This window comes from Eumetopias jubatus, unplaced genomic scaffold (assembly GCF_037043125.1).
Source record: "Eumetopias jubatus isolate StellerSeaLion01/CBP00866 unplaced genomic scaffold, mEumJub1_p1.0 scaffold_1, whole genome shotgun sequence".
Classification (NCBI taxonomy): domain Eukaryota; kingdom Metazoa; phylum Chordata; class Mammalia; order Carnivora; family Otariidae; genus Eumetopias; species Eumetopias jubatus.
In genome coordinates this window covers 212,345,503-212,370,735 of record NW_028274807.1, presented here as the reverse complement: position 1 = coordinate 212,370,735, position 25,233 = coordinate 212,345,503, and the positions used below count along the sequence as shown (strand labels likewise).

The 25,233-nt window shown below is 46.6% G+C and overlaps 1 protein-coding gene across 3 annotated transcripts in view; it reads left to right on the top strand.

The window, feature by feature from the left end:
- The window catches only part of INSR (insulin receptor), a 128,323-nt gene that overhangs the window by 12,461 nt on the left and 90,629 nt on the right, over positions 1–25,233 (top strand). For all 3 annotated transcript variants that reach the window (XM_028093217.2, XM_028093216.2, XM_028093218.2), the window contains exon 2: positions 5,670–6,221. In XM_028093217.2, coding sequence (XP_027949018.1) covers positions 5,670–6,221 — 552 coding nt within the window. The remainder of the gene's footprint in view (positions 1–5,669; positions 6,222–25,233) is intronic.

Sequence of the window (25,233 nt, the reverse complement as noted above, 5' to 3'; positions counted from 1 at the left end):
TTGGTTATATTTTAAGTTGACTTAGGTAGTTGATAGCGACTAACTAGTCTGAGAGATCCAGATCAGGTCCTAATCCCTGTGGCACTTCCATCCTTGGAACAATGTTGGGCATGGAGCAGGTCCTCCTCAAATATTTGCTGAAGGAGTGAACAAAGGAAATGATCTTTAACAAGATTTCCCTGGGTTGTCACAGCAGCAAAACTGTTTCACTGTTTCCTGATATTTGTCACATGTAGCCGCTTCTTCATTAGGCATGTTTTTGAAGGAACAAAGATGGTAAAACTGTAACAGAGTTACAGCATAGACTTTGCATGTAATTGCAAGGTTGCAAACTTTGTGCCACCACTTAAAACTCAAGCCTGGGTGAGTCTCGATTTGCTTGTCACACAAATGGGCGTGAAAATGCACCTCCTCTGGGGATTATTTTTAGAATTCAGTGAGCCAGAGAGTGGCCCAGGTACTTTATATAGTAAGTGCTCAGAAAACACAGTAGCCCCCCCTTATCTGCCGGGGATGTGTTCCAAGACCCTCAGTGGATGCGTGAAACCATGATAGTCCCGAGCCCCACAGATGCTATGTTTATTTTCTATACCCACATACCTATGTTAGGTGACTAACGGGTGTGTAGCGCACGCAGCTTGGATGGGCTGGACAAAGGGATGATTCACATATGGGGCGAAACAGGATGGCGTGAGATTTCATCATGCTCCTCAGAATCGTCCGCAATTCGAAACTTACGAATTGTTTATTTCAGGAATTTTCCATTTAATGTTTTCTGACTGCAGTTGACCATGGGTAACCGAACCTACGGATAACAGGGGGCTACTATATTAGCAGTCGCTGGATCCCCCAATGCCCCTGCTCCTCATTGCCCTTCTCTCCCAGCTCTCCCCGTGTGTAGAGGGCTGGCTAGCCACGTACCACTTATTAAGAACCTGAAGCGTTCTTCGGTACCCACCCAGAGGTATTAAAAGCCAGCAGAAGGCCCTACATTTATTTCTGGCACCATTTCGAACATCCTCGGGATATTTTCTGTCCCAACAGTAAATTGCTCTATTGTTTGGACTAATAGGTACACACACAGCTTTAATGAGTTGAGTGAGATTCATTGGAGACTTTAAAAAAGCAGTTCTTTATTGTTCCCTACTATTATAGTCATTTAATTTTTTATAACAACTTTATTGAGCTATGATTCAATACCGTGCAATTCACCTATTTGAAGTTTACAATTCAGTGGCTCTTACTTCATTCACCGAGTTGTGCAACCATCACTACAGTCCATTTTAGAACATTTTTGGTGCTCCAGAGAGAAACCCCATCCTCGTTAGCTGTCCCTCCTCATTCCTTCCTCCCCAGCCCCTGGGAACCACTAATCTACTTTCTGTCTCTATAGGTTGGCCTCTTCTGGACATTCCGTGCAAATGGAATCATAGCACATGTGGTCTTTTGTGACTGGCTTCTTTCACTGAGCATCAGGTTTTCAGGCTACATCCGTGTTGTTGCTCATATCAGGGCTTCATCCCTTCTTATGGCTGAATTGTATTTCATTGTATGGATATGCCACATCTTGTTTATCCATTCATTGGCTGTTGGACATTGGGCTGTCTCCACTTCTTGGCTATTATGAATAGTGCTCCCGGGGACATTTGTATACACGCATATGTTGTTTTGTTGCACTCCACTTGATCGTGCTTTGCAGGTACTGCGCTTTTTACAAGTTGAAGGTTTGTGGCAAGCCTGCATCGAGCAAGTCTATCTGCCCCATTTTTCCAAAGCATTTGCTCACTTCGTGTGTCCGTGTCATTTTTGGTAATTCTCACAATATTTCAGCCTTTTTCATTATATTGGTTTGGTGATCGGTGATCGGTGATTATGACTCACCAAAAGCTCAGATGATCATTAGCATTTTTTAGCAGTGAATTATTTTTTAATTAAGGGGCATACTTTTTTTTAGTCATAATGCTATTGCACACTTTGTAGACTATAGTGTAATGGGTATATAACTTTTTTTTTTTTTAGAGGGGGAGGGAGGGGCAGAGGGAGAATGAGAGAGAATCTTTTTTTTTGGTCAAGTTCCAAAATCAGATGAGTTTATTTTATTTTTTAAAGGTTTTATTTATTTGAGAGAGCGAGCGAGCAAGCGAGCACACACAAGCAGGGGGAGCACCAGGCAGAGGGAGAGGGAGAAGCAGGCTCCCCAACGAGGAGGGTGCCTGACGTGGGACTCGGTCCCAGCATCCTGGGATCATGACTTGAGCTGAAGGCAGACGCTCAACTAACTGAACCACCCAGGCGCCCCACGGGAGAAAGAGAATCTTAAGCAGCCTCCATGCCCAGCATGAGCCTGACATGGGACTCGATCTTATGAGCCTGAGTCATGACCCCAGCCGAAATCAAGAGTTGGATGCTTAACCGACTGAGTCACCCAGCTTCCCCAAATATAACTTTTTTTTTAAAGATTTTATTTATTTATTTGACAGCGAGACAGCGAGAGAGGGAACACAAACAGGGGGAGCGGGGAGAGGGAGAAGCAGGCTCTGCACTGAGCAGGGAGCCCGACGAGGGGCTCGATCCCAGGACCCTGGGATCATGACCTGAGCCAAAGGCAGAGGCTTGACGACTGAGCCACCCAGGCGCCCCCAAATATAACTTTTTTATGCACTGGGGAAACCAAGAAATTCATTTGATGCATTTTTTTGAGATATTTGCTTTATTGCGGTGGTCTGGAACCGAACCCACAGCATCTCCCAGGTGTGCCTGTACAAGTTTCTCTGTGGTTGTGTTTTCATTTCTCTTGGGTATCTACCTAGGAGTGGAATTGCTGGGTCACGTGGTAACTCTTTGCTTAATGGTTTGAAGAATCGCCAGACTTTTCCACAGCAGCTGCATCATTTTATGTTCCTACCGGTGAAGTACGAGGGTTCCAATTGCTCTGCATCCTTGACAACACTTGTTATTGTCCATTTCTGATTTTAGCCATCCTCGTGGGAGTGAAGTGGTGTCTCATTGTGGCTTGGATTTGCATTTCCCTGGTGTTCAACAGTTGAATGAACGTTCACCCCTGGTTTTGGTCCTGCCACAGCCTGGGGAGGATGGCGGGCAGGTGTTTTTTGCTCCTGCACCGTAAAATTTTAGGGCGTGCATGTAAAACACAGGATGAGGTTCAGGTTTGAGGAGCCCAGAACTGTGGCCAAACCTACACCATAAGTTGCCAGAGAAAAGGCAGAACACCCGGCTAAATTTGAATTTCCTATAAACAACAGTTTCTAAGGATAAGTATGCTCCAAACATTGCAGGGGATGTAGTTATCCTAAGGAAATACTTGTTGCTTATCTGAAATTGAAATTTAACTGGGCATCCTGCATTTTTATTCATCAGATCTGGCACTCTTGCCTGCTGCTGGTCGGGGGGGGGGGACAGGGCTTGTGGGAGACGTCAGTGGCGCCGTACCTGGGGCGACCTCTGTATGTGGATGTTTGGATGTGACTGCAGCTGGGGGCTGTGTGTGGAGCTCGAACAGGTGTCTTCGTCCCAACTTCCTAGTGAGTAGATGAATGTGTGCGTGTATTTTCCCTTGATTTAGCCTAATCTGCACAGAACTTGACTAAGGAACATTGCAACTTTACTCCCCCAATTGTTTGCTTTGCTTTGGGGTGTGTGTGTGTGTGTGTGTGTGTGTGTGTGTGTGTGTGTGTGTGTGTGTGTGTGTGTGTTTCTTTCTTCCTGATTTGTGCTGCTTTTGCGAGTTGTTCTCCGGGTAGATTTTTAAGAGGATTTTCTACTATTCTTTAGGATAATCTGTTTGCCTCAAAGATACTGGGGGACGGGTTAGTGTCTTAGAATATAGTAAGTAGAGATTGTATACCGAGCCTTATATTCCAGGTGTTGAGGTGTGTGTGTGTGTGTGTGTGTGTGTGTTTGTGTGTGTGTGTGTGTGTTGGCAAGGAGAAGCTGTCTTAAGAGTTTGATTCTGGTGAATGTTAACTCGAGTTTAAGGGGCACAAGGAGAAGGAAAAGCTTCTAATAGATATATGGGAGAAAGGAAATCAGAGAAGGCTGCCTGGAAGAGGTGGTGTTTGAGCTGGATCTTGAAGGGTGATGGGCTGGATTTAGAAACAGGGAGCTAAGGCATAAAGGGGCTTTGAGAGCCAACAGAGCTAGGGCTGCCCGTCCAGTACAGTAGCACCTAGCTGCACGTGTCCATTTTCACTTAAATTAACTAAAGTAAAATTAAAAACTCAGTTCCTCAGTCTTTTTTTTTTTTTAAAGATTTTATTTATTTATTTGACAGAGAGGGACACAGCGAGAGAGGGAACACAAGCAGGGGGAGCGGGAGAGGGAGAAGCAGGGAGCCCGATGCGGGGCTCGATCCCAGGACCCCGGGATCATGACCTGAGCTGAAAGCAGACGCTTAACCAACTGAGCCACCCAGGCGCCCACTCTGTGTTCAGTTTAAATGACCCGTTTTTGCTTTTATTGAAACTCAGAGTAGATATAGAACATTGGTATCAGTGCTGAAAGTTCTGTTGGACAGCATTGGACGAGGACAAGGGTTACCACACCGCAGCCCCAGGAATGAAACTCCAGGCCACCACCAGTTTTTGTAAATAAAGTTTTATTGGAACACAGCCACATCCACTCATTCACATACTGTCTCCGCCTGCTTTGGAGCCACGATGGCAGAGTGGAGTAGTTTCTACCCAGACCGTCTGACCACGAAGCCGAACATATTTACTGTCTGACCTAGGGAAGTGAAGGCACAGAGCCCCGGGATGATTGTGATATGTTCAGGAGAAATAAACCACAGCAAGATAGCTGGCGTTAATTGAGCACCTACTGTGTGCTGGGCACTGCTTGCATGCCTGTTAGCCCACTCACTGCTTCCCATAGGTCATGTTACAAGGGGAGGACACCGAGCCTTGGAGGTGTGTGAGTGGTGGGCAGCCTCTTCAGCATGGTGCAGGGGAGTGAGCGAGGGGGGAGCCCTGAGGGCTGGGAGGGAGAAGTGCAGGGTCATGGGGAGCCAGGGAGGGTGCTGGAGCCCGGGAAGGACCACCTTTGGGAGATGGGCATGCAGACTGTTTGTGCGGGGGAGATCAGGTAACAGGGAACAAGGAAGGCAGGTTGGGAAGGAGAGACCTCGAGGTAGGAGAATTGACAAAACAAATTCAGCTCTCCTTGCCCCATTTTGATGCGGGCACCTTTATCCTCCTAAAGCCAAGTCTCCAGTGTTGACTCACCAGGCACAGCTCCCCTTTCCCTTCTGCACCTGCCGCCTTACTCAATCCCGTGTAGTCCCAAGGTCTCCACTGCATGATAATCGATGCGATGGTTCTCAGGCTGCTCACAGGTCCCACCAAAGGAGTTATGTTCTTTGCCTTCTGGAAGTGATGACTTAGGCACAGACACTGTAGAGAAAACCACTCATCATCAGGGCTCGCTAATTTGCAGGGACCCAGGCAGAGTGAAAACGTGTGGGGCCCCTTGCTCAAAAATGATTAAGGATTTCAAGATGGATGGAAGAGCATTGAGCCAAGGGTTGGGCCCTCCTGAATGAGTCCCACGACTCGGGTTGCACACCTGCGAAGCTGGGCCTGCCACTAATTCTTACAACCCATCCATGGCATGTTTGCTCACCTGTCTTGCTTTCTGCTTGTTTTCACTTCTAGTGTGCCCTGGCATGGATATCCGGAACAACCTCACGAGGTTGCATGAGCTGGCCAACTGCTCGGTCATTGAAGGACATTTGCAGATACTGTTGATGTTCAAAACGAGGCCCGAGGATTTCCGAGACCTCAGTTTCCCCAAACTCATCATGATCACTGATTACTTGCTGCTCTTCCGGGTCTATGGGCTGGAGAGCCTGAAGGACCTGTTCCCCAACCTCACGGTCATCCGGGGCTCGCGTCTCTTCTTCAACTATGCGCTGGTCATCTTCGAGATGGTTCACCTGAAGGAGCTTGGCCTCTACAGCTTGATGAACATTACCCGGGGCTCCGTCCGCATTGAGAAGAACAATGAGCTCTGCTACCTGGCCACCATTGACTGGTCGCGCATCCTGGATTCTGTGGAGGATAATTACATTGTGCTGAACAAAGACGACAACGAGGAGTGTGGGGACATTTGTCCAGGCACCGCAAAGGGCAAGACCAGCTGCCCCGCCACTGTCATCAACGGGCAGTTTGTCGAGCGGTGTTGGACACACAGCCACTGCCAGAAAGGTATGCTGGGGTACACAGGGCTTTCGGCTGCTTCTCACGCCTCGTTCGTTGGTGAGAAGCTGGAGGCCTTCCCTAGACCAGGGGGTGGCACATTTTTTCTGCAGAGGCTCTGGTAGTAAATACTTTCAACTTTGCAGTTTGTGCGGTCTCCTGTTACAACCCCGCAGCGTGGCCATGGCAACACATCCAACACATGGGCATGGCTGTGTTTCAATAAAACTTTATTGACAAGACAAGTTGTGGGCCGGGTTTTGCCAACTCCTGTGCTATACAGTTGAATGTTCCTCTTGCTTGGGACGGGGTAGAGGCGGATGAGTGTGGACTTCATTGTGGGGGAAAAAAAAAGTTTATCTCGTCTGATTATAGAAGTAAGATTGCTCAGGGTAGACGTTTGGGGGAAAGAAATGGATGAAGGAAACACAACAGCAGCCCTTATCCCACAGTTAGTGGGAGTACTTCCTAATCATGGTTCTGTTGTATCTTTATTTACTTACCTTTCCCTGTCTTTGAGCATTTAGGTGATTTCCAGTTATTCTAAAGAGAAGGATGAACATTTTGGGGTCAGAGCTTTATCAAGCATCTGTTTCTTTGGGCCTTACTTTTCCAGAAGTGAAATTTCTGGGCCAAAGGCTCTTGATACCGGTTGCCAGATGACTTTCTGGAAATGTTGTACTGATGGGCACTCCTCCTAGCACTGGCTGAGAGGGAACACCTTGGCCAGCTTTGAGTGTTGCTCGAAACATTGTTCATAATTTACTGCAGGGAGGAGCCGAGGTGTTGTAACTGTATTTGCATTTCTTTGATTGCTGTCGGGGTTGAGCCTTTTAGAACATGTTTATTTATCATTTGGGTTTTCTCTTCCTGTTCATATCCTCTGTCCATTTATCTTTTAGTACTTTAGTGGTTTTCGAAATACTAGTCTACGTGAGGTTTTCATAGATGAGGGCTATTGACCCTTTGGCCAAATGTTTTTGTTTTCGTTTTTTTTAAAGATTTTATTTATTTATTCGACAGAGAGAGAGACAGCGAGAGAGGGAACACAAGCAGGGGGAGTGGGAGAGGGAGAAGCAGGCTTCCGGCTGAGCAGGGAAGAGCCCCTGCGGGGCTCATCCCAGGGCCCTGAGATCATGACCTGAGCCAAAGGCAGACGCTTAACGACTGAGCCACCCAGGCATCCCTGCCAAATGGATTTTCAGACCTTTTTGTTCAGTGGTGAAAATGCTCTGGATCGCCGGCTGTTGCCAGAGAAGCTTCAGATGTTTATGGAGTCCAGAGTGGGATCTTTGCATGCCTCTCATGTTGTTACTTTATGTTTAGAAAGTCCTTTTCCATCCATAAAATGATTTTTTCCCCAAATTCCCTATTTTAATTATCATTAAAAAAGATTCATCCGGGACATTTGGGATCTATCGGTGTGCGTGATTCAAAGGGGTGTCCCTCCCCCGCCCCCCAGTAACTCGTTGGGGTCTCACTGCTGTTTATTGCAGAAATTTACTCCTTTGGCTTTGATTTGGGGTCTGTTTCTGAATAGCCATCAATATGTTCTTGTACCAGGCCTGCTACTGTTCTAATCACTATAGTTTTATAATGTTTTCGTAACCAGGAAGGCATGTTCCAAACGCACATCCATTACTTTATTGTTTCGACTCTTTCATACACCGTGAAATTCCCTGGGAGAAGTTAGTGAGCATGAGATCGAGGTGGGAGAAAGTGAGTGGAGGTGGGGGTGGGTTGCTTAATGGTTGTATCACAAAAGATACAAGGGAAGGGAGAAAGGAGGGTCTTCTCGCCTGAGCCCAAAGCTGTCGGGAAGCCACACAAGGTGAGTCCTGAGTAGAATCCATGGAATTGTCCTAGAGAAGCCATCGGAGCCCTGGGGAGGGGCCCTTCCGAGGCACAGGTGTCGGGTTGTAGCATAGCAGAAGGTGAGAGTGGAGGCCACACGTCTTCTGAGAGGTTGGGCAGTGAAGGGGGGAAAGAGCCTCGTTGTTTGAGAATGGGGGAGGGTATGATGATTATTATATTGTGGAGCAATCTTGGGGATGTCGGCAGGTCAGGGACAGAGAGAGAAGCTAAATCACAAAGTTGGGCAAAGTCTCAGCAGAAGTAGAACGACTGCCTGTGGTTTTGGAATTTTGGAGAACAGGGAAGTTTCTGAGGTGGGGGTGGGCAGCAGGTAAGGGTGAATAAGCTGGGAGCAGTGACTTTGAGGGGAGGTTGGCATCCCACGGTGGCGAGGCCAGAAGAGGATGTCTAGGATCGATGTTAGAGGCCACACGGCTACAGAGGGAGCACTGTCATTCTCATGTTGGGGACCAGAGAAGTTACTTAACTTACCTAAGGCCACACAGCTAATGAAAGACAGCTGGGGTTCGTGCCGAGTCTGAGACACAAAAAAGGCATATTTTTTGGGGGGGGGTTGTCCCCTCTGTTTAGAAACGGTTAAGCCACTTGTAGTTGGGGCACCAGGGAAACAGGGAACATGCTTTTATTATTCCTGTGCCGAGGTCTCCAAATTTAGGTGCTTGTTGGAAATGCTCCGGGCTCTTGTGTCTTGTGATATAATTTAAGACATTCCTCTGTGGATTTATTTCTGTACACATTTTAGTCAAAATATCCAGAACGGTATTATCTGCAGGAATGTCCCTGGTGTGAGCAGTTTTTTGTGTTTTGTTTGTTTGTTTGTTTTTTGTTTTTTTTCCCTAATCTTTTGGTTTTGAGAACAGACTTGTTTTTTCAGCGCTGGGGGGTTTTGTCAGAGGGGAAGGTGTGCCTCTGTACATATTGCTGTGACCGACACCTGCTGAGGTACCTGATTCCTGGCATCTGGCTTGGACGTCACCTGCTCCTGGTGTGTGATCAGTGCCGAGGTCCCCTAGGAGAAGCATTGCCCTGTCCTAGGAGTAGCTGGTGAAGTGATTGTTCTTTGAAGCAGCGCCCCTGTCTGCTGAGTACCCCTCCGCTCTGGCCTTTTCTTTTCCCCTCAGTTTCTTTTATTGTGGGAAAATACACATAATATAAAACTTACCATCGTAAGTTTTTTTTTTTTTTAAAGATTTGATATTTTTACTTATTATTATTTTTAAAAGTAGGTTTGATGCCCAGCACGGGGCTCCAACTCACGACCCCGAGATCAAGAGTCACATGCGTGCTCTACCATGTCAGCCAGCCAGGTGCCCCGCCGTCTTAGATATATTTAAGTACACAGCTCAGCGGCATGAAGCACACTCACTGTCCTGCAGCCACCCCCATCCTCCATCTCCAGAACTTTCCATCTCCCCAAACTGAGACTCTGTCCCCATGAAGCACGGACTCCCTGCCCCCTGCCTCCCACCATCTACCTCCTGTCTGTGGATGGGACTCTCCTCGTAGAAGTAGAATCCTACAGTATTTGGACTTCTGTCACTGGCTTATTTCGCTGAGTCTGATGTCTTCAAGGTTCATCTGTGTTGTGTGTGTTAGAACTCTCCCTTCTTCAGGCTGACTGGTATTCCATTGTGTGGACGGACCACATATATTTATCGTCATCCGTGGATGAGCATGTGGGTTCCTACCACACTTTAGCTACTGTGAATAAAGCTGCTGTGGACGTGGCTTTTTAAATGCTTATGTTACCTTGTTACCCTGGCTTTTGAAGGCTTATTTAATGTGCTGTGAGACTCGAACACAAAAACAGACACAAATGAACCTTTATAGGGGATGCTCCCCTGTTTTAGGTGACGGACACTGGCCTGTGAAAAACTGTCTGTCAACTCGTTTAGTTCTCTAGAATCTTCCCAAACACTTCCTGGAGGGGCCAGAGCCATTGTCTTTTTCTTGCATGATTGTCAGGCTCTGGAAGCTTTTGGGGTCTGGCCAGCGTTTGGGATGAAAGTGTTGGATTGTTCCCTGGACCCAGTTTATGCATTCTCTACAGTGTGCCCTCTTCTGCCTGTTCTCAAAACAATGATGTTTTAAGCAGAGAAAGCAAAGGAAGGTTAAAGGAAGGTCAAGGTAATTAAAAGGAAAAAAAAATCACTGTGGTGTGTGGCTGGAGGTGATTCCTCTGTCAGCCTGCCCATGGATTTGGGGTGCAAATACCAGGAGAGGCCAAATGCGAGGGGGCCTTGGATGGGCAGAGTGGAGATGGAGTCTATGCAAGCTGGGTCACGAATCACCTTTATTGAGAGCCTAGTATGTGCCAGGCATTGGGGTCCTTGGGGCCGCAGGGTGGGGACCAGCCCCGGCCTCCTCGGAGAGGAGAGGACCTTCTGGTGGCAAATACTGACCTTGAATATGTGAAGACACACTCCTGCTGGGAGAGTTACAGGAGAGGGCTCTGTGGGTGGGAGCACGGGTCAAAGCCCCAAACTTCCCTTCAGGGTCCGAGAATATCTCCCCTCCCCCAAACCGGTGTGTCACTAAGACCCCGAAGGTCAGCCTCACTGACCCTTTCCCAGGTGGTTACAAGAACTGCTTGGAGTCCTGTTTTGCTCTGCACTGGTCATGAGCTGGATCAAGCCTCTGTCTCCTGATCCAAAAGATGGGGACAATGATGGGACGTGCTTGTCAGAGTTGCAGGTTGGGAGGAGGTGAGGTGGTGTAGGGGGTGCATTTAGCGCTGTGCCTGGCACTCCGTGAGTGTTCTGGAAGCTTCCTGGGAGCACCATGGCTGCACTCTGCTTCTGAGCAGACCCGCTGCTAGGTGATTGCCTGCCAGGGTTTGGCTCTGGCTCTGATTTTGGGCTTGGGGCAGGCAGGGGAGAGCCCACTGCCCGACCCGCTGATGAGGGGGGCAGGGTGTCGGACCCACAGCACTGGAGGGAAGACCACTCTGCTCACCTGGGGCCTTGAGATGCTCTGGAGACCCCCAGCTCTGGGCTTTTTGGGGGCATTGGAAACCACGGAGCTTGCTTGACCAGCTGCTCTAGCCAAACCCACTGGCATTTTTTTTTTTTTTTTCTGGGCGGCCACCCCAGCTGCTTGCTGCCAGTCAGAGGGGTGGGTGAGGCCGGGGCACGCAGGGTGCCGGGAAACTGACTGCAACGCCACATAGGACATCGGCGAGAAAGTAGGTGCAGGAGGCCGAGGAGGCCGGTCTCTCCTCCCCGGGTTTGGACTTCCTTCCATCTTTGTTTCAGGTCCTTTCAACGTTGGGGTGCTCTCTGTAGATTAAATATTAACTATTTAATTCTGCCTTTGGCATTTTAATGATCAGAACCTTCTTGGTAGCCCGTGCACTGTTCTAAGCGCTTGGCTGATGATGCTGCGTTGAGCCCCTCCGCAATTCCTTCTCACGGACGAGGCCACGGAGGCCCACCCAGAGAGTAAGCCACTTGCCCCGGATCACACGGCTAGAGCGAACATTGGAGATGAGATTCCAGCTGCGGACCCAGGTGTCAGAGCCCAGAATTTGGGCTATTAAGCATTGTGCTCTCCTGCACTCCAGGTGGAGAGCTGAAGAAGTACGGAAGACAAAAAAAATGGAGGGGAGGGGGAAATCCCTGGAATTCTAGCCTTGCCAACATTCTGGCTGCCTTCTCTTAAGGCTCTTGTCGTTCCCTCTTACAGTAGCTGCCTCCTCCATCAGGCTGGGATTTCTTGAAGACAGGGACTGTGGTATTTATTGCTGTGGCGCCCGCACCTGTCACGTAGAAAAGCAATGGCGTCTTTGACCACTCAGGCCTAGCCAGTGTTTATTGATCACCTACTAAGTGTTAAGCATTTGACAGTGACAGCCCAGGGAAGGGTACAATTCCCATTTTACAGAAGGGGAAACGCTGAGGCCAGAGGAGTAATTCAGAAACTGACTCTTGGAGACCTTGCTGGGAAATGGCTTGACCTCAGGCTTGTTCCGTGCCCTTGGCCGGAGGTCAGCAAACTGACCCGTGGGGCAAATCCGACCCATCAGGTCATTTTTGTGTGGCCCAAGAGCTGAGAATGCATTTTGTATTTTAAAAAAGTTGGGTGTGTGTGTGTGTGTGTAAATCTAAAGGATGATATTTTATGAGAGGTGAAAATGCTATGAAATTAACATTTCAGTGTCCCAAAATAAAGTTTCCTTGGAACACAGCCAAGCGCGCTCATATGTGCATTTCCATAACGCCCGTGGCTGTCGTTGGTGCCGTGAATAGTTGCAACAGAGACTGTATGGCTCTTCGCAGAAAAAACTGTGCCGAACTTTGGTCTTGGCTATGCACCTTATAAAGATGAGGGGGCGTGTTGGGGGGGGTGAAGGCTGGTTTCGTTGGAAACCGGGAGCATCCTAGCATCCGGCCAATGTGGTCACCTTGCCCCTTGCTGGCACCGAGGGGCACTGCAAGATATGTCATGCCATCCTTACCTTACCTTACATCAGGAGCTCTTGTTTGGTTGGGGAGTCAAAAGGCAGGAGTGAATTAACCATTCAGGGCAGCCCAGCTGGCAGGAGATGTCACAAGGCAGGTAGGCGCCTCCCCTTTCCTGTTCCCCTCCAAGTGAGTCATCAGATTGGTGGTTCTAGACATGTCTGTGAGCCAGAGCACCTGGAAATCATGATGTTCTCTAGATAATATCGCTGCAGAATATTGATAAATTAAATTCCTTTGTGGCTGGGTCACTATGGTCCCTGCAGAAAGCAGGGAAGTCTAAAACATGCACACGGGTATTGAATAATAGTAATAAAAGATGGTGGATCATGTAGCACGATGGGCCATTTGAATTTGTCACCCATATTCCTTTTTGTTTTTGCCAACGATCTTTTTTTTTTTTAAAGATTTTATTTATTTATTTGACAGCGAGAGAGACAGCGAGAGAGGGAACACAAGCAGGGGGAGTGGGAAAGGGAGAAGCAGGCTTCCCGCCGAGCAGGGAGCCCGATGTGGGGCTCGATCCCAGAACCCTGAGATCATGACCTGAGCCGAAGGCAGTCGCCCAACCAATGGAGCCACCCAGGCGCCCCTTTGCCAACAATCTTTTAAAAAAATCAAGGAGAGGACTAAAAGCACCAAACTGGTGGGGAGGGGGAAGCAACAGTCCAGGGTCATGGTAATTTCCTTATCATGGAGATGATTGGAGTTTTTTAAAAGGAACCTCTGGTGTTGGAGATGACTGGATGTTGTGTAGCAGGAAAGAGCAGGTGCTCCCGGTCCTCCCCAGGCTTGATGGATGACAAGTTGCCATTGGCATTTGTGGAAGGAGAGTGGTGGTTCCAGACTGGAGTGGTTTGGTTCGGCTGGCCAATGACGCTTAGAAAGAGGGGAAGAAGGAAGGGTGTTCCAGATGGGTGGGATGGCAATGATGAAAAACATAGATGCCTTTTGTGGGCAAGAGTAAGGAGGGCTGCCTCATGCTGTGCAGAGCCTCAGATCATCATGTGCTTTGGCTGCCAGATGTTTTCCTGTGGCCCAAGGGAGAGGTCATAAAGGTTACTTTGGGGCTGTATTCCGGGTGGCCCGTTGCACTGATAATGAGTGAACAGCTGTGCCAAGCTAGGCATGTGGCTGGGACCCCAAAGTCCTTGCTGAGTTGGAGAAAAAGTGAAAGACATTCACTCCAGGGTTATAAACTAGGTAGGCAGAAAGTGTTGGGGTAGGCTCCAGGATGCTGAGGGAAGAAGGTAGACCAGTTGACCGCATGGTTCCCTGGCATCTTGGGGACGGTACTGTTCAAATCTTCAGTAGTGAAGATTCAGACTTAAGTTTGGACAAGTGCCCGGCTTCCTGGAGAGGGCTTAAGGGATTCCAATTAACTATTTTTTCGCCTAGAGAAGTAAATTGGCCCAATTCTTTGGAAGAAGGTGGTGTAGAGTTAAATAATTATGGAGAGGTGGCTGTCTGGTAACTTGGTAACTGGTCTGACAAGTTTTTCTTTTATTCCCTCCTCCTTGGTGAAGTTCATTGACCAGTTATTTCCCACCGTGTCACCAGACCTTTTGTCAGAATTAAAATCTGTTCTTTGTGACTGAACACCTGAAATGCCCCGGGGAGGTCCCAGGGACCACAGGTCCTTTTGGGCTTGGAAGCCGGCACCGTGTGGTTGTCCTCCTCTCTACACACACCTGTCCCCGATAGAATGTTCCCTTTCCCAGCGAAGAGTTTCAAAATTGTATCTTCTCTCTTCTCCTGCTCCCTGTTCTTCCCGTCTGTCTGTCTCTCAGGCTTGGAGGGCGTCTGTGCTAGCTCAGGCTTAGAGATAAATAATGTTAAATAGGATACAAAAAAAAGAAAAACCCATTGCTTTCCTCTGGGGCCCCATTGTCTGTCATGGGTGGGGCCATATGGGTAGCAGCAATTGGGCTAATTTCCTCCAATTCTAGGTTTGGGAAGTGACCCAAGATCTCCCAACCCAGCCTCAAGCCACGGGACACAGAGGCACGGGATGGAGCATGGATCAGTCGGTGCTGGGGGGCATCTGGTAGATAAAAGCCCACAATCGTCTAGTGCCTGGAGGGTTTTGGGTAGAGGGTCCTTTGACCTTTTCATTATAGAAGTTTCTTTGCTTTTTTTGTTTCATCAAGGAGGGTCTTGGGTCTTTAATGACCCCAGGCTTGCTGGCTGCTGTCTAGAGAGGGAGGTTCCTTGATGGGCTTTTTCTAGAGTGTTTCCAAGTGCTTTGCCTAGGAGAAGCTGTTCTCTTTGGAAGATCTGATAAGGACAGGGTTTCAAGTGCCGACATCTAGTCACACGGGCATGAGTGTGCATGGCACCAGTGTTGCTGATCGACCACCTGCAGCCGTGATCCATGGGCAGATGGGATTCCTGTCACAGGCTATCTTTTTAAAAAAAAATTTTTTAGTGTTATGTTAATCACCATATATTACATCATTAGTTTTTGATGTAGTGTTCCATGATTCATTGTTTGTGCATAACACCCAGTGCTCCACGCAGAATGTGCCCTCTTTAATACCCATCACCAGGCTAACCCATCCCCCTACCCTCCTCCCCTCTAGAACCCTCAGTTTGTTTTTCAGAGTCCATCATCTCTCATGGTTCGTCTCCCCCTCCGACTTACTCCCCTTCATTCTTCCCCTCCTGCTATCTTCTTCTTTTTTTTTTTTTCTTAACATATATTGCATTATTTGTTTCAGAGGTACAGATCTGTGATTCAACAGTCTTGCACAATTCACAGCGCTCACCATAGCACATACCCTCCCCAATGTCTGTCACCCAGCCACCCCATCCCTCCCACCCCCCACCACTCCAGCAACCCTCAGTTTGTTTCCTGAGATTAAGAATTCCTCATATCAGTGAGGTCATATGATACATGTCTTTCTCTGATTGACTTATTTCACTCAGCATAACACCCTCCAGTTCCATCCACGTCGTTGCAAATGGCAAGATCTCATTCCTTTTGATGGCTGCATAATGTTCCATTGTGTATATATACCACTTCTTCTTTATCCATTCATCTGTCGATGGACATCTTGGCTCTTTCCACAGTTTGGCTATTGCTGCCATAGGCTATCTTCTTAGTGGTGTGGGAGCTAAAGGTTTTCACCTTTGCAAAGAAACTGCGGGCTATCACAGCAGGAGGTATGCAAAAGCAAGACAGGCTTCATCGGAAGCATTCGAGATTTCTCTTCTTTAAAACTGGGAATGAGGGGCGCCTGGGTGGCTCAGTCGTTGGCTCAGGTCATGATCCCAGGGTCCTGGGATCGAGCCCCGCATTGGGCTCCCCACTCCGTGGGAAGCCTGCTTCTCCCTCTCCCACTCTCCGTGCTTGTGTTCCCTCTCTCGCTGTCTCTCTCTGTCAAATAAATAAATCTTAAAAAAAAAAACAAACTGGGAATGAATCATTGAACACTACATCAAAAACTAATGATGTACTATACAGTGGCTAACTGAGCATAATAAAAAAAAAAGCTAAAAAAAAAATAAACAAAATAAAGCAAAAAACACCAAAAAACCCCAGTGTTTTTTATTGTGGTAAGATGCACGTAAGATTTACTCTTAGTGACATTAGGTACATTCACAGTGCTGTGTGACCATCACCACTATATACTTTTCATCATTGCACGAAGGAGCCGTGCCCATTGGCATTCACTCCCCGTCCCCCGCCCTTCCTCCCCGCAACACCCGCCCCCCCGCCCTGGCCCCCACTCGTCTGCTTTCTGCTCTGTTGGTTTACCTATTCTGGATGTTTCAGTATAAATGGAATCATGTGATATGTGGCTTTTTATGTCTTACTTCTTTCCCCAGACATGGTTTCATGGTTCACCCATGTTGTAGCATATATCAGGACCCTATTCCTCTCTCTTGCTGAATAATATTCCATCGTATGGATATATCAGTCTTGTGGATCCATTTCCCAGTAGATGAACATTTGAGTTGTTTCCACCTGTTGGCTCTTGTGAGTGATGCTGCTAAAACATTCCTGTACAAGCTTTTGTTTGAATACTTAGTTTCCATTATCTCGGGGGATACATCTGGGAGTGGGATTGCTGGATCATTTAGTAATTCTGTTTAATAAATTGAGTCGAGATTTCCTCCTATCTTGTTCTTTTCTTCTTCTTCTTCTTCTTCTTTTTTTTTTGCCTTTGGTCTTATTTTTTAAAAAAATTATTGTATTATCAAAGAAGATACAGATTCGGAAAACCACACAAAATGAATGTGTAGCCCAATGGCTGCTCCTTCCATACGGGCAAGGCTGTGGCTCTTTGATTATTATTTCTTTTTTAAAATTTGAAAATTCTGTCATGTAGTATAATGGTACTCATTGGTCTCCCTGTTTTTAGTGTATAATAAACAAGGCACAGACTGAACTTCGTAACGAAACTTTGTGTTCTTTATGAAGGCAACTTTTGCTAAGAAAATTATTTTTATAAGTCAGCGAGGTATGAGGGTTATTTAAAGGACTTTTACAAGGGCAAGGAAAAAAAAAAAACAACAACCACCCAAGAAGTTGATCTTAGGGCTTGCGGTTCTGCAGAAGACAGAGTGGACAAGACCTTGAGACACGTTCCAGAGGGAAAACAACAGATGAATCCAAGAAAGGAGAGATGTTCCAAATGTGGATGAATTTGAAGAAAAAAAGTTGGAGAGTTGTCTTAAAGATGCCCGCATGGGTGCACCTGGGTGGCTCAGTTAAGCGTTTGACTCTTAGGGTAGTGGGATCGAGCCTCCTCAAGATTCTCTCTCTCCCGGGGCGCCTGGGAGGCTTGGTCAGTTGAGCATCTGCCTTTGGCTCGGGTTATGATCCCAGGGTTCTGGGATTGATCACTGCGTTGGACTCCCTGCTCATTAGGGACCCTGCTCCTCCCTCTGTCCTCCCCCGCCCCCCCCGCCCCCGGCTTGTGCGTGTTCTCTCTCTCAAATGAACAAATGAATCTTAAAAAAAAAATTCTCAGGGCGCCTGGGTTGTTCAGTCGGTTAAGCGTCTGCCTTCAGCTCAGGTCATGATCCCGGGGTCCTGGGATCGAGCCCCGCATCAGGCGCCCTGCTCAGTGGGGAGCCGGCTTCTCCTTCCCTCTGCCTATCGCTCCCCCTGCTTGTGCTCTCTCTCTCTCTCAAGTAAATAAATAAATAAAATCTTTAAAAAAATTCTTTCTCCCTCTGTCCCTCCCCTCCCCACATTCCTGCATGCTTTCTCTCTCTCCCTCTCTCTCTCTCTCTAAAAAAGAAAAAAAGATGCCCATGTGGTTCAGAGGAGGGCATAATTCTTCAGAGACTTTTTCACAGTTTTGAAAGGATGCCTTTGAAAGACAGCCACAAGCCTGGTGCACTGCTTGACTTGATTTTGGGACTTCTGGCCATTGGGAGTTTACAAATGTCTCGTGTTGGGGATGGCAGATAACAGCAGTGGGCATCTGTAGGACGAAAAACAGGAGTTGGGGACGCGAGAGAGTGAAGGACACAGTGGCACATTGGCCTTGAGGTCTTGGGAGGAGGGATGAAGGAAGCTAAGGTGGACCCAGGTTATAAAAGTTACAAATTCTGAATCAAAGAAGTCAGAGAATGACATTGATTCCCCCTTGACCCACAGTGCGAATATTGCCTACACAGAGGCAAACACGTTTCTGTTTTTCCCCAACTTGGTGAAGGAGGTCTTGAAAAGGTTCTAGCCAGCCAGGAGTGGTCAGTGGGAATCCGTTCTTCAGGGTCTGTTCTTGCTCAGTGAGTATAAAGTGGCACGGGCTGTCTGTTTTATTTTAGAGGACATTAGAGTATTCTAGAAGGCTAGGTTAGTTAGGTGGTAACCCCGTTTCGCTCACACTGTTCTCCCCTGAATGGCTTACGTTGTTCAGTTGCCGCTCCTCCTGGATGGGTGGGTGGGCTTCAGCGAGGGTAAGGATGTTGAGGATCCCACCTTTGAAGGCAGTGGAGAACCAACATGGCAAACTCCAGAGCTGGGCTCTCCCTAAGGTACCCCTACTGGTCACAGGTGGCAAAGTTTAAGTGGATTAAAAGTAAACGGAATGAAACACTTGTTCCTCAGTTACACTCACCACATTCAGACCATGCAGATGTAGAGCATTTTCATCATTCCGGAAAGTTCTGTCAGGCAGCGTTGCTCTAGAGCATCTTCATCATTCTGGAGCATTTCATTCCATGGTTAAAGATAGCTCTAGGGTCAGACAGACCTGGCTTTGAGACCTGTGTCTGTCATGTGACCTTAGACAAGTTGTCTGGCTCTTCTGAGCCTCAGTTTCTTCATCTGAAATGAGAAAATGGTAAATGACCCCATCTCATCATTTTTCCCCAAGTTTTACCTGATATTCCCCTTTTGATAAAAATAAAAATCTCATTCCTCTGCTCTTTTTTGATCTTGATTTTTTTCCCCTCTTAACTCTGAAATAAAACATTGAATTGTTTTTCAACCTTTGTACCTCCTTGAGAATCCGTAGAATAGAGGAAGGAGAGACCGTGGGAAAGTTGCACACACACACAACAAAGAGGCTATTCTAGGTACATGTGAGCGAGAAGAGGAACAAGGAAGGGGTAGGTGTGTTGAGTGGGGCATGAGAGTGTCATCAAGAATGAGGAATATGTCAACTCCTTCCCGGCTTCTCTTCTCTCTCGGGGGAAGAGGGAACAGACTCCTTTTCAGTGTAAGCCGAATAGAAGGGGGTAGCAGAGAGGAAGTAGCCTCCAGATGCGGAAGGGACTGAGGGAGGGAACCCCAGTCTGATTTTGTCTTCCTGAGGCAGCATTGAGCGTCTCAGTCAGCTCGTGATTGTTAGTGATGGGAATCGACTCAGACCAACCTAAACTGCATTGGGGTTGTGGTTTTTTGGGAGGACGTAAGGCCTTCTCTTGGAACTTACATCAGCTAGCTTTCACTGTGTAACAGACCGCCCTGAAACAAAATGGCTTTACACGGCTGTCATTTATTTTGCTCACGATTCTGTGGGTTAGCAGGGGGTCGGGTTTTCTGGGCTGGATCCATCAGCTGACCACAGACACAGTCTTGGCTCTCTCCTGAGTCTGGGATCAGCTGGTGGGATGGCTGGTGGCTGGGTGATCCGGCATGGCCTCAGTCACATGGCTGGCAGTGGGTACTGGGCTATCAACTGGGATGCTCTGGTTTTCCGCCCTGTGGCTGCTCATCCCGCAGTAGGCTAGCTTATACTTGGATCACAAGATGGTCTGGAGGTTCCAAAAGTAGCAAGAGATTAATCCCTAGAGCCACAACTGTTTTCCAAGTCTCTCTTTGCTTCATGTGTGCTGATTTCCTATTGGTCAAAGCAAGTCACATGGCTAAGGGATGCGGGAAGCTGGAGGGAAGATAGACTCCACCTCTTGATCGGAGGGGAGGAATTTGTGGTGGTTTTTGCCATCTACCACAGAACCCCAGGGCGGGAAATGCTGGGGCACTCTTGAGACATTTTAGCCGGGACTTAGAGCTTGATCAAACACCCAAGACTGTGTGTGGTGTAACTGAGAACTTAAAATGATTTTCCTGAGCAGTTATTTAATTTCCTGAATTCCAATGATTGAATAATAAGTTCCTTTCCCAAAAGGACTCTTGATGTTTTCTTTATCATTTATTAAATTCAACCAAACACCATGGCCGGCTTCTGGGATGCCAGGTCTGTCTCATTCATTTGTGTCTATTCTTACGGACACAGTACCATACTGATTTAATTTCCATAGATTTCGAACATGTTTTATTAATGGCAAATCTAGCATTTCCTTTTGCACTTTTTCAAAGTGTTTATTTTTTCTGGTTGAACCTAAGAATCTCAAAATCTACCTCCTCTAGCACACATAAAACCCATTGAAATTTTGATTAAAAAATTGTATTAAATCTGTAAATTAATTTGAGAAGATACACCTTAATATTTTAGTAAGTTTCCTTCCCATGCAGGTATGTAATCAGTTGCTCCATTTGTTCAAATCTTTTTATGTTGTTCTCTTAAAAATACTTATTGTGTATATTTCTTGCTATGATGATTCCTGTGACATAGAGTTATTTATTTATTTATTTATTTATTTATTTATTTATTTAGCAGAAAGAGAGAGAGAGAGCACAAGCAGGGGGAGCGGGAGGCAGAGGGAGAAGCAGGCTTCCTGCTGAGCAGGGAGCCTTATGCGGGACTCGATCCCAGCACCCTGGGATCATGACCCGAGCTGAAGGCAGACGCCTAACTGAGCCACCCAGGTGCCCTGAGTTTTTTTTTTTTTTTTAAAGATTCATTTATTTATTCGAGAAAGAGAGTGCAAGCTGGGGGGAGGGGAAGGGGGAGAAGGAGAGAATCTCTGTAGATTCGTTGCTAAGCAGGGAGCCCACGTGGGGCTTGATCTCAAAACAGTGAGATCACGACCTGAACCAAAATCAAGACTCGGATGCTTAACCAACTGCATGATCCAGGCACCCCTGTGTGTAGAGTTTTTGTTGTTCATTGTTGCTACTGTGAATGGGCATATTTATCCCGAATCCAGATCCTTTAGTGGCATTGATGAGTCAGTTGTAAATTTTTTTGTTCATTGTGTGCAGTTTTATCCTCTACAAATTTTGGTCATTTTTTTTGTTTTAAAGATTTTATTCATTTGACAGAGAGCGACACAGCGAGAGAGGGAACACAAGCAGGGGGAGTGGGAGAGGGAGAAGCAGGCTTCCCGCTGAGCAGGGAGCCCGATGCGGGGCTCAATCCCAGGACCCTGGCATCATGACCTGAGCCGAAGGCAGACGCTTAACGACTGAGCCACCGAGGCGCCCCTTGGTCATTTTTTTTTAATCTTGTCTTAAATTTTGTACCTCTCACTTCAGTTTTAAATCTTCTTCTATTGACTTGGGCTTCACGACTAATATTAAATATTTAACAGTGGTTTTACCTGACATACATGATTAACAGATATCCTCAGATAAAATCATCTTTGCTTTCCTGTGGTAAACCTTACTTGGTTGTGATGAATTATTCTCTTAGCATAGTGTTGAATTTGATTTGCTAGGTTTGCTTTGTTCTGGTTGGTTTTTATTATTTTGGGGGGATTTTTGCCATCTGTGTTCATGAGTGAAATTGTGCTATGTTTTTGGTCTGTTTGATTTTGTAATCTCTTCATTAGGTTTTATTATCTGATATTCTAGCCACATAATATGAACTAGGCAAGTTTCCATTTTAAATATCTTGGAATTATGGCATCAGGACTAACACTTACTTGAAGAACCAATTATTTGTTGGAAAAATCATATGGTGGTATATAACCTTCTGGGGAAGTAATTCTTCGATAACCTTTGAAAAATTTCATACTAGGTTGTTAGAGAATTCAGCTTAAATTTTTTTTTTTAACCTCTGGTAAGATCTTTTTGAGTCAGCTTTTGTGATCTGTATTTTCTTAGTTATCATTTTATTAAGATTTTTGGATTTAATAGCATGCTGTTATGCTTGCTATAATCTTGTTTGTATATTCTCCTTATATCCATTTGGATTTGCCAGTTTTTTTTTCCCCCAGGAAAGCTGTTGTTGGATTTATTTATCAATTCTTTCTCTGCAATTTATTACTTAGAGGAATCTTAATTTTTTTCATTTTTAGATTATTCTGAGCCATGCCTTTGCCTTCGTCCCTCCCCCGCTGGTGTTCAATGTTTGGATGACTCACCAGACACTGAAATCCTTTTTGGAATAAACTGGGGAATGAATGAAGGAATGAAGGAATGAATGAATGAATGAAGAATTTGATAATGTCCTCTGAATACAATTAAAGCTTTTAAGGCCATGAATTCAGCCCCTAAATTTGGCTTTGGCTGCCCTCCAAAGTTTTGGCTATCTAGCATTCTTGTTTTCGAAAGAGTTTGTGAATATAATTTTGATTTGTTATTTTTGATAATCAGTGTCGGGAAAGCTGCTCCTGAGGGCTGACTCGCTTTCAGTAGTCACTTTATATGAATGCTCTGACTTAATCTTCATAGGCACCCTAGGAATTATCCTTGCTTTACAGCCTAGTTTAACAGCCCATGAAACTGAGCGCCACGGGAGGGAAAGTGACTTGCCCAAGGTCGCACGGGTGATGGGATGGGGGCGGGGCCAGGACTGGCATCTAGCCCACGGTCTGTTTTGATTCTAAACCACGCGCCTTTGTGACTCTGCTACCGGGCTTCTCCAGTTGAGTGAGTTTTAACCGCTGGTTGCTAGGGATTAAAAAAAAAATTAACCGTTCACTTTAATGGGTTGTCTCAATCTCCAGTTGACGGGATTAAAAATTTAACTTGTCATGACCCGTCGAGTTTCTGCATTTTTATAACTGCGTGCGGTCTCTTGGTAGCCGAGTGACTGTTCGATGGGCTTCTACAAAGGCTGCTTGGAAGCTGCCGGAGTGGGCAAATTTAGAGTCAGAGCTCACCATCTGCTGTTCCACCAGAAAAACGTACCCCCCTGGGACACACGTGCACGTGGGGGTGTGGAAATAAAGGCTTCACCTCGATGGCAAAATATCTCTGCCCTACCAGAGCTGGGAAGCCTTCTTCTTCCTCGCTTGCTCTTGTTATTCCAGCCTCCTGAGACAGCTGGAACTAGTTTTTGCAAAGGCACTTTCTCCTTCCCTCATCATGTGCTTATGGTTTTGTGATGCTGGCCTGGAGGAGCGCGGGCTGGGCCAGCGCTGAACTTGACCTGTGGGCTGCCCCGCTGTTTGGCCCTGGTTCCTATTTCTGGGTCTTGCTCTCAGCGTGAGGATGCTACCAATCAGTGTGACTTGTTGTGACGTCACGTGGTCAAACCTTTCCTTTAAAAACGGTCTGTGATTCATCTTTATTTTTACGGGGCTGTATCATATTAGAAGTATTACAGTAGGAGTTTTCGTTTGAAATCTAATAAAGGTTTTAATCGGCCATCTGGAGTCTGTGTTCCTTACACTTTTTTTTATGGTTCATGACTAAGAGTGGTGTTGGGGTTGGTGGTGGTGGGGGGGGGGGGCGCTGGCGATGGTGGCTCACATCCCATGGGAGGATCGGGTCCATCATCCAAAACCTCATTTTCTCTGTCTTGCTTGCAGGCGGAGGCTGAGAGCCAAGTGCTGACCCTAAAGAGTCCTTCTTTGGAGGAGTTCTTTTCTTTTCTTTTTTTTCTTTTTTGACCGAAACCTTTTATTTTTAATAGCTTGTTAGATACGTAACATGAAAATACTTTTAGTGTCACAATTTTACATCATCAATTTTATTTAACATAGCATCATCAACAGGTTTAAAAAATTTTTTAAATTACTTATTGAACACAAAGGATAAGGGCTATTTGTTTTCTAAAGCAATTAACAATGAAAACATTAAATTTTTTTTTTTTTTTTTTTTAAGTAGGCTCCATGCCCAGCACGGAGCCCAACCTCAGGTTTGGGCTCACAACCCTGAGATTGAGATCTGAGCTGAGATCAAGAGTCAGACACTTGGGGCGCCTGGGTGGCTCAGTCTCTTAAGCGTTGGACCCTTGATTTCGGCTCAGGTCATGATCTCGGTCCTAAGATCGAGTCCTGCATCTGGCTCCCAGCTGGGCAGGGAGTCTGTTGGAGATTCTCCCTCTCCCTCTGCCCCTCCCCCCCAATAAATAAATAAATCTTAAAAAAAAAAGTTGGGTGCTTAATCGACTGAGCCACACAGGTGCCCCGAAAACATTTTAAATTTTTACTCACATTGATAGGGAATAAAAATCACTGTTTTTTCCCCCACATCTTTTCCCCAAATTAATAATGTCAGCCTTTTTCGTTTGGGGTCAGGTGGAGGGCGTGGGAGGGTATATTACTGGGGTCTTAACATGCATTTTTCTGGATCACTTATAAAGTTGGTCCTCTCTTAATATGTCCCTTGATCACGAATGCTTGTCTCTTCTATTTTTTCTCTTTTAAACGCTAGGGGTTTAGGCGGGCGTTTCTCAGTCTGAACCCTGCTGACATTTTGCACCGAATAATTTTGTGTTGTGGGGGTCATCCTGTGCGTGGTGGGGTGCCAGCAGCATTGTCCTGGGTCGTGACAACCAGAACCGTCTGCAGACATTGCTGTCCCATGCTCCCCGGCCGAGAACTAGCGCTCTGGTATGAGTACGCTCGTTACCTTCGTTCAGCTCAAGAAACAGCACCTTGCCGGTTCCTACTTAAGCCCCTTGATGGGCCGAGGGACCCAGTCTCTTTCATACCCGGCCCCCACCCTCCTGATCTGGATTAATCACTCCCTTGTGTTGCTGTATACAGTAGTCCCCCCCCTTATCTACGGTTTCGCTTCCTGTGGTTTTAGTTACCTGTGGTTAGCTGTTGGCAGCAAGCAGATGATCCTCCTGGTGAATGTCAGAGGGTCACGAGTCGCCTGCGTCCTATCACGTAGGCATTTTATCATCTCATCCCATCACAGGAACGAGAAGGATGAAGACGGCACAGTTAGATATTTTGAAAGAGCGAGGGGGCACATTCATGTGACTTTTATTACGGTCTGCTATTGTAATGTTCTACTTCATTATTGGCTGTTGTTCATCTCTTGCTGTGCCCGATTTAATACGTGCATATAGGAGAAACATAAAATATGTCGGGTTTGGTACAATCCGTGCCTTCATCCTGCGGGGATCTCGGAATGTATCCCCCATGGGTAAGAGGGGGGCCGCTGTCAATTGCATTGCAAATCCCTAGATTCTGCGGTT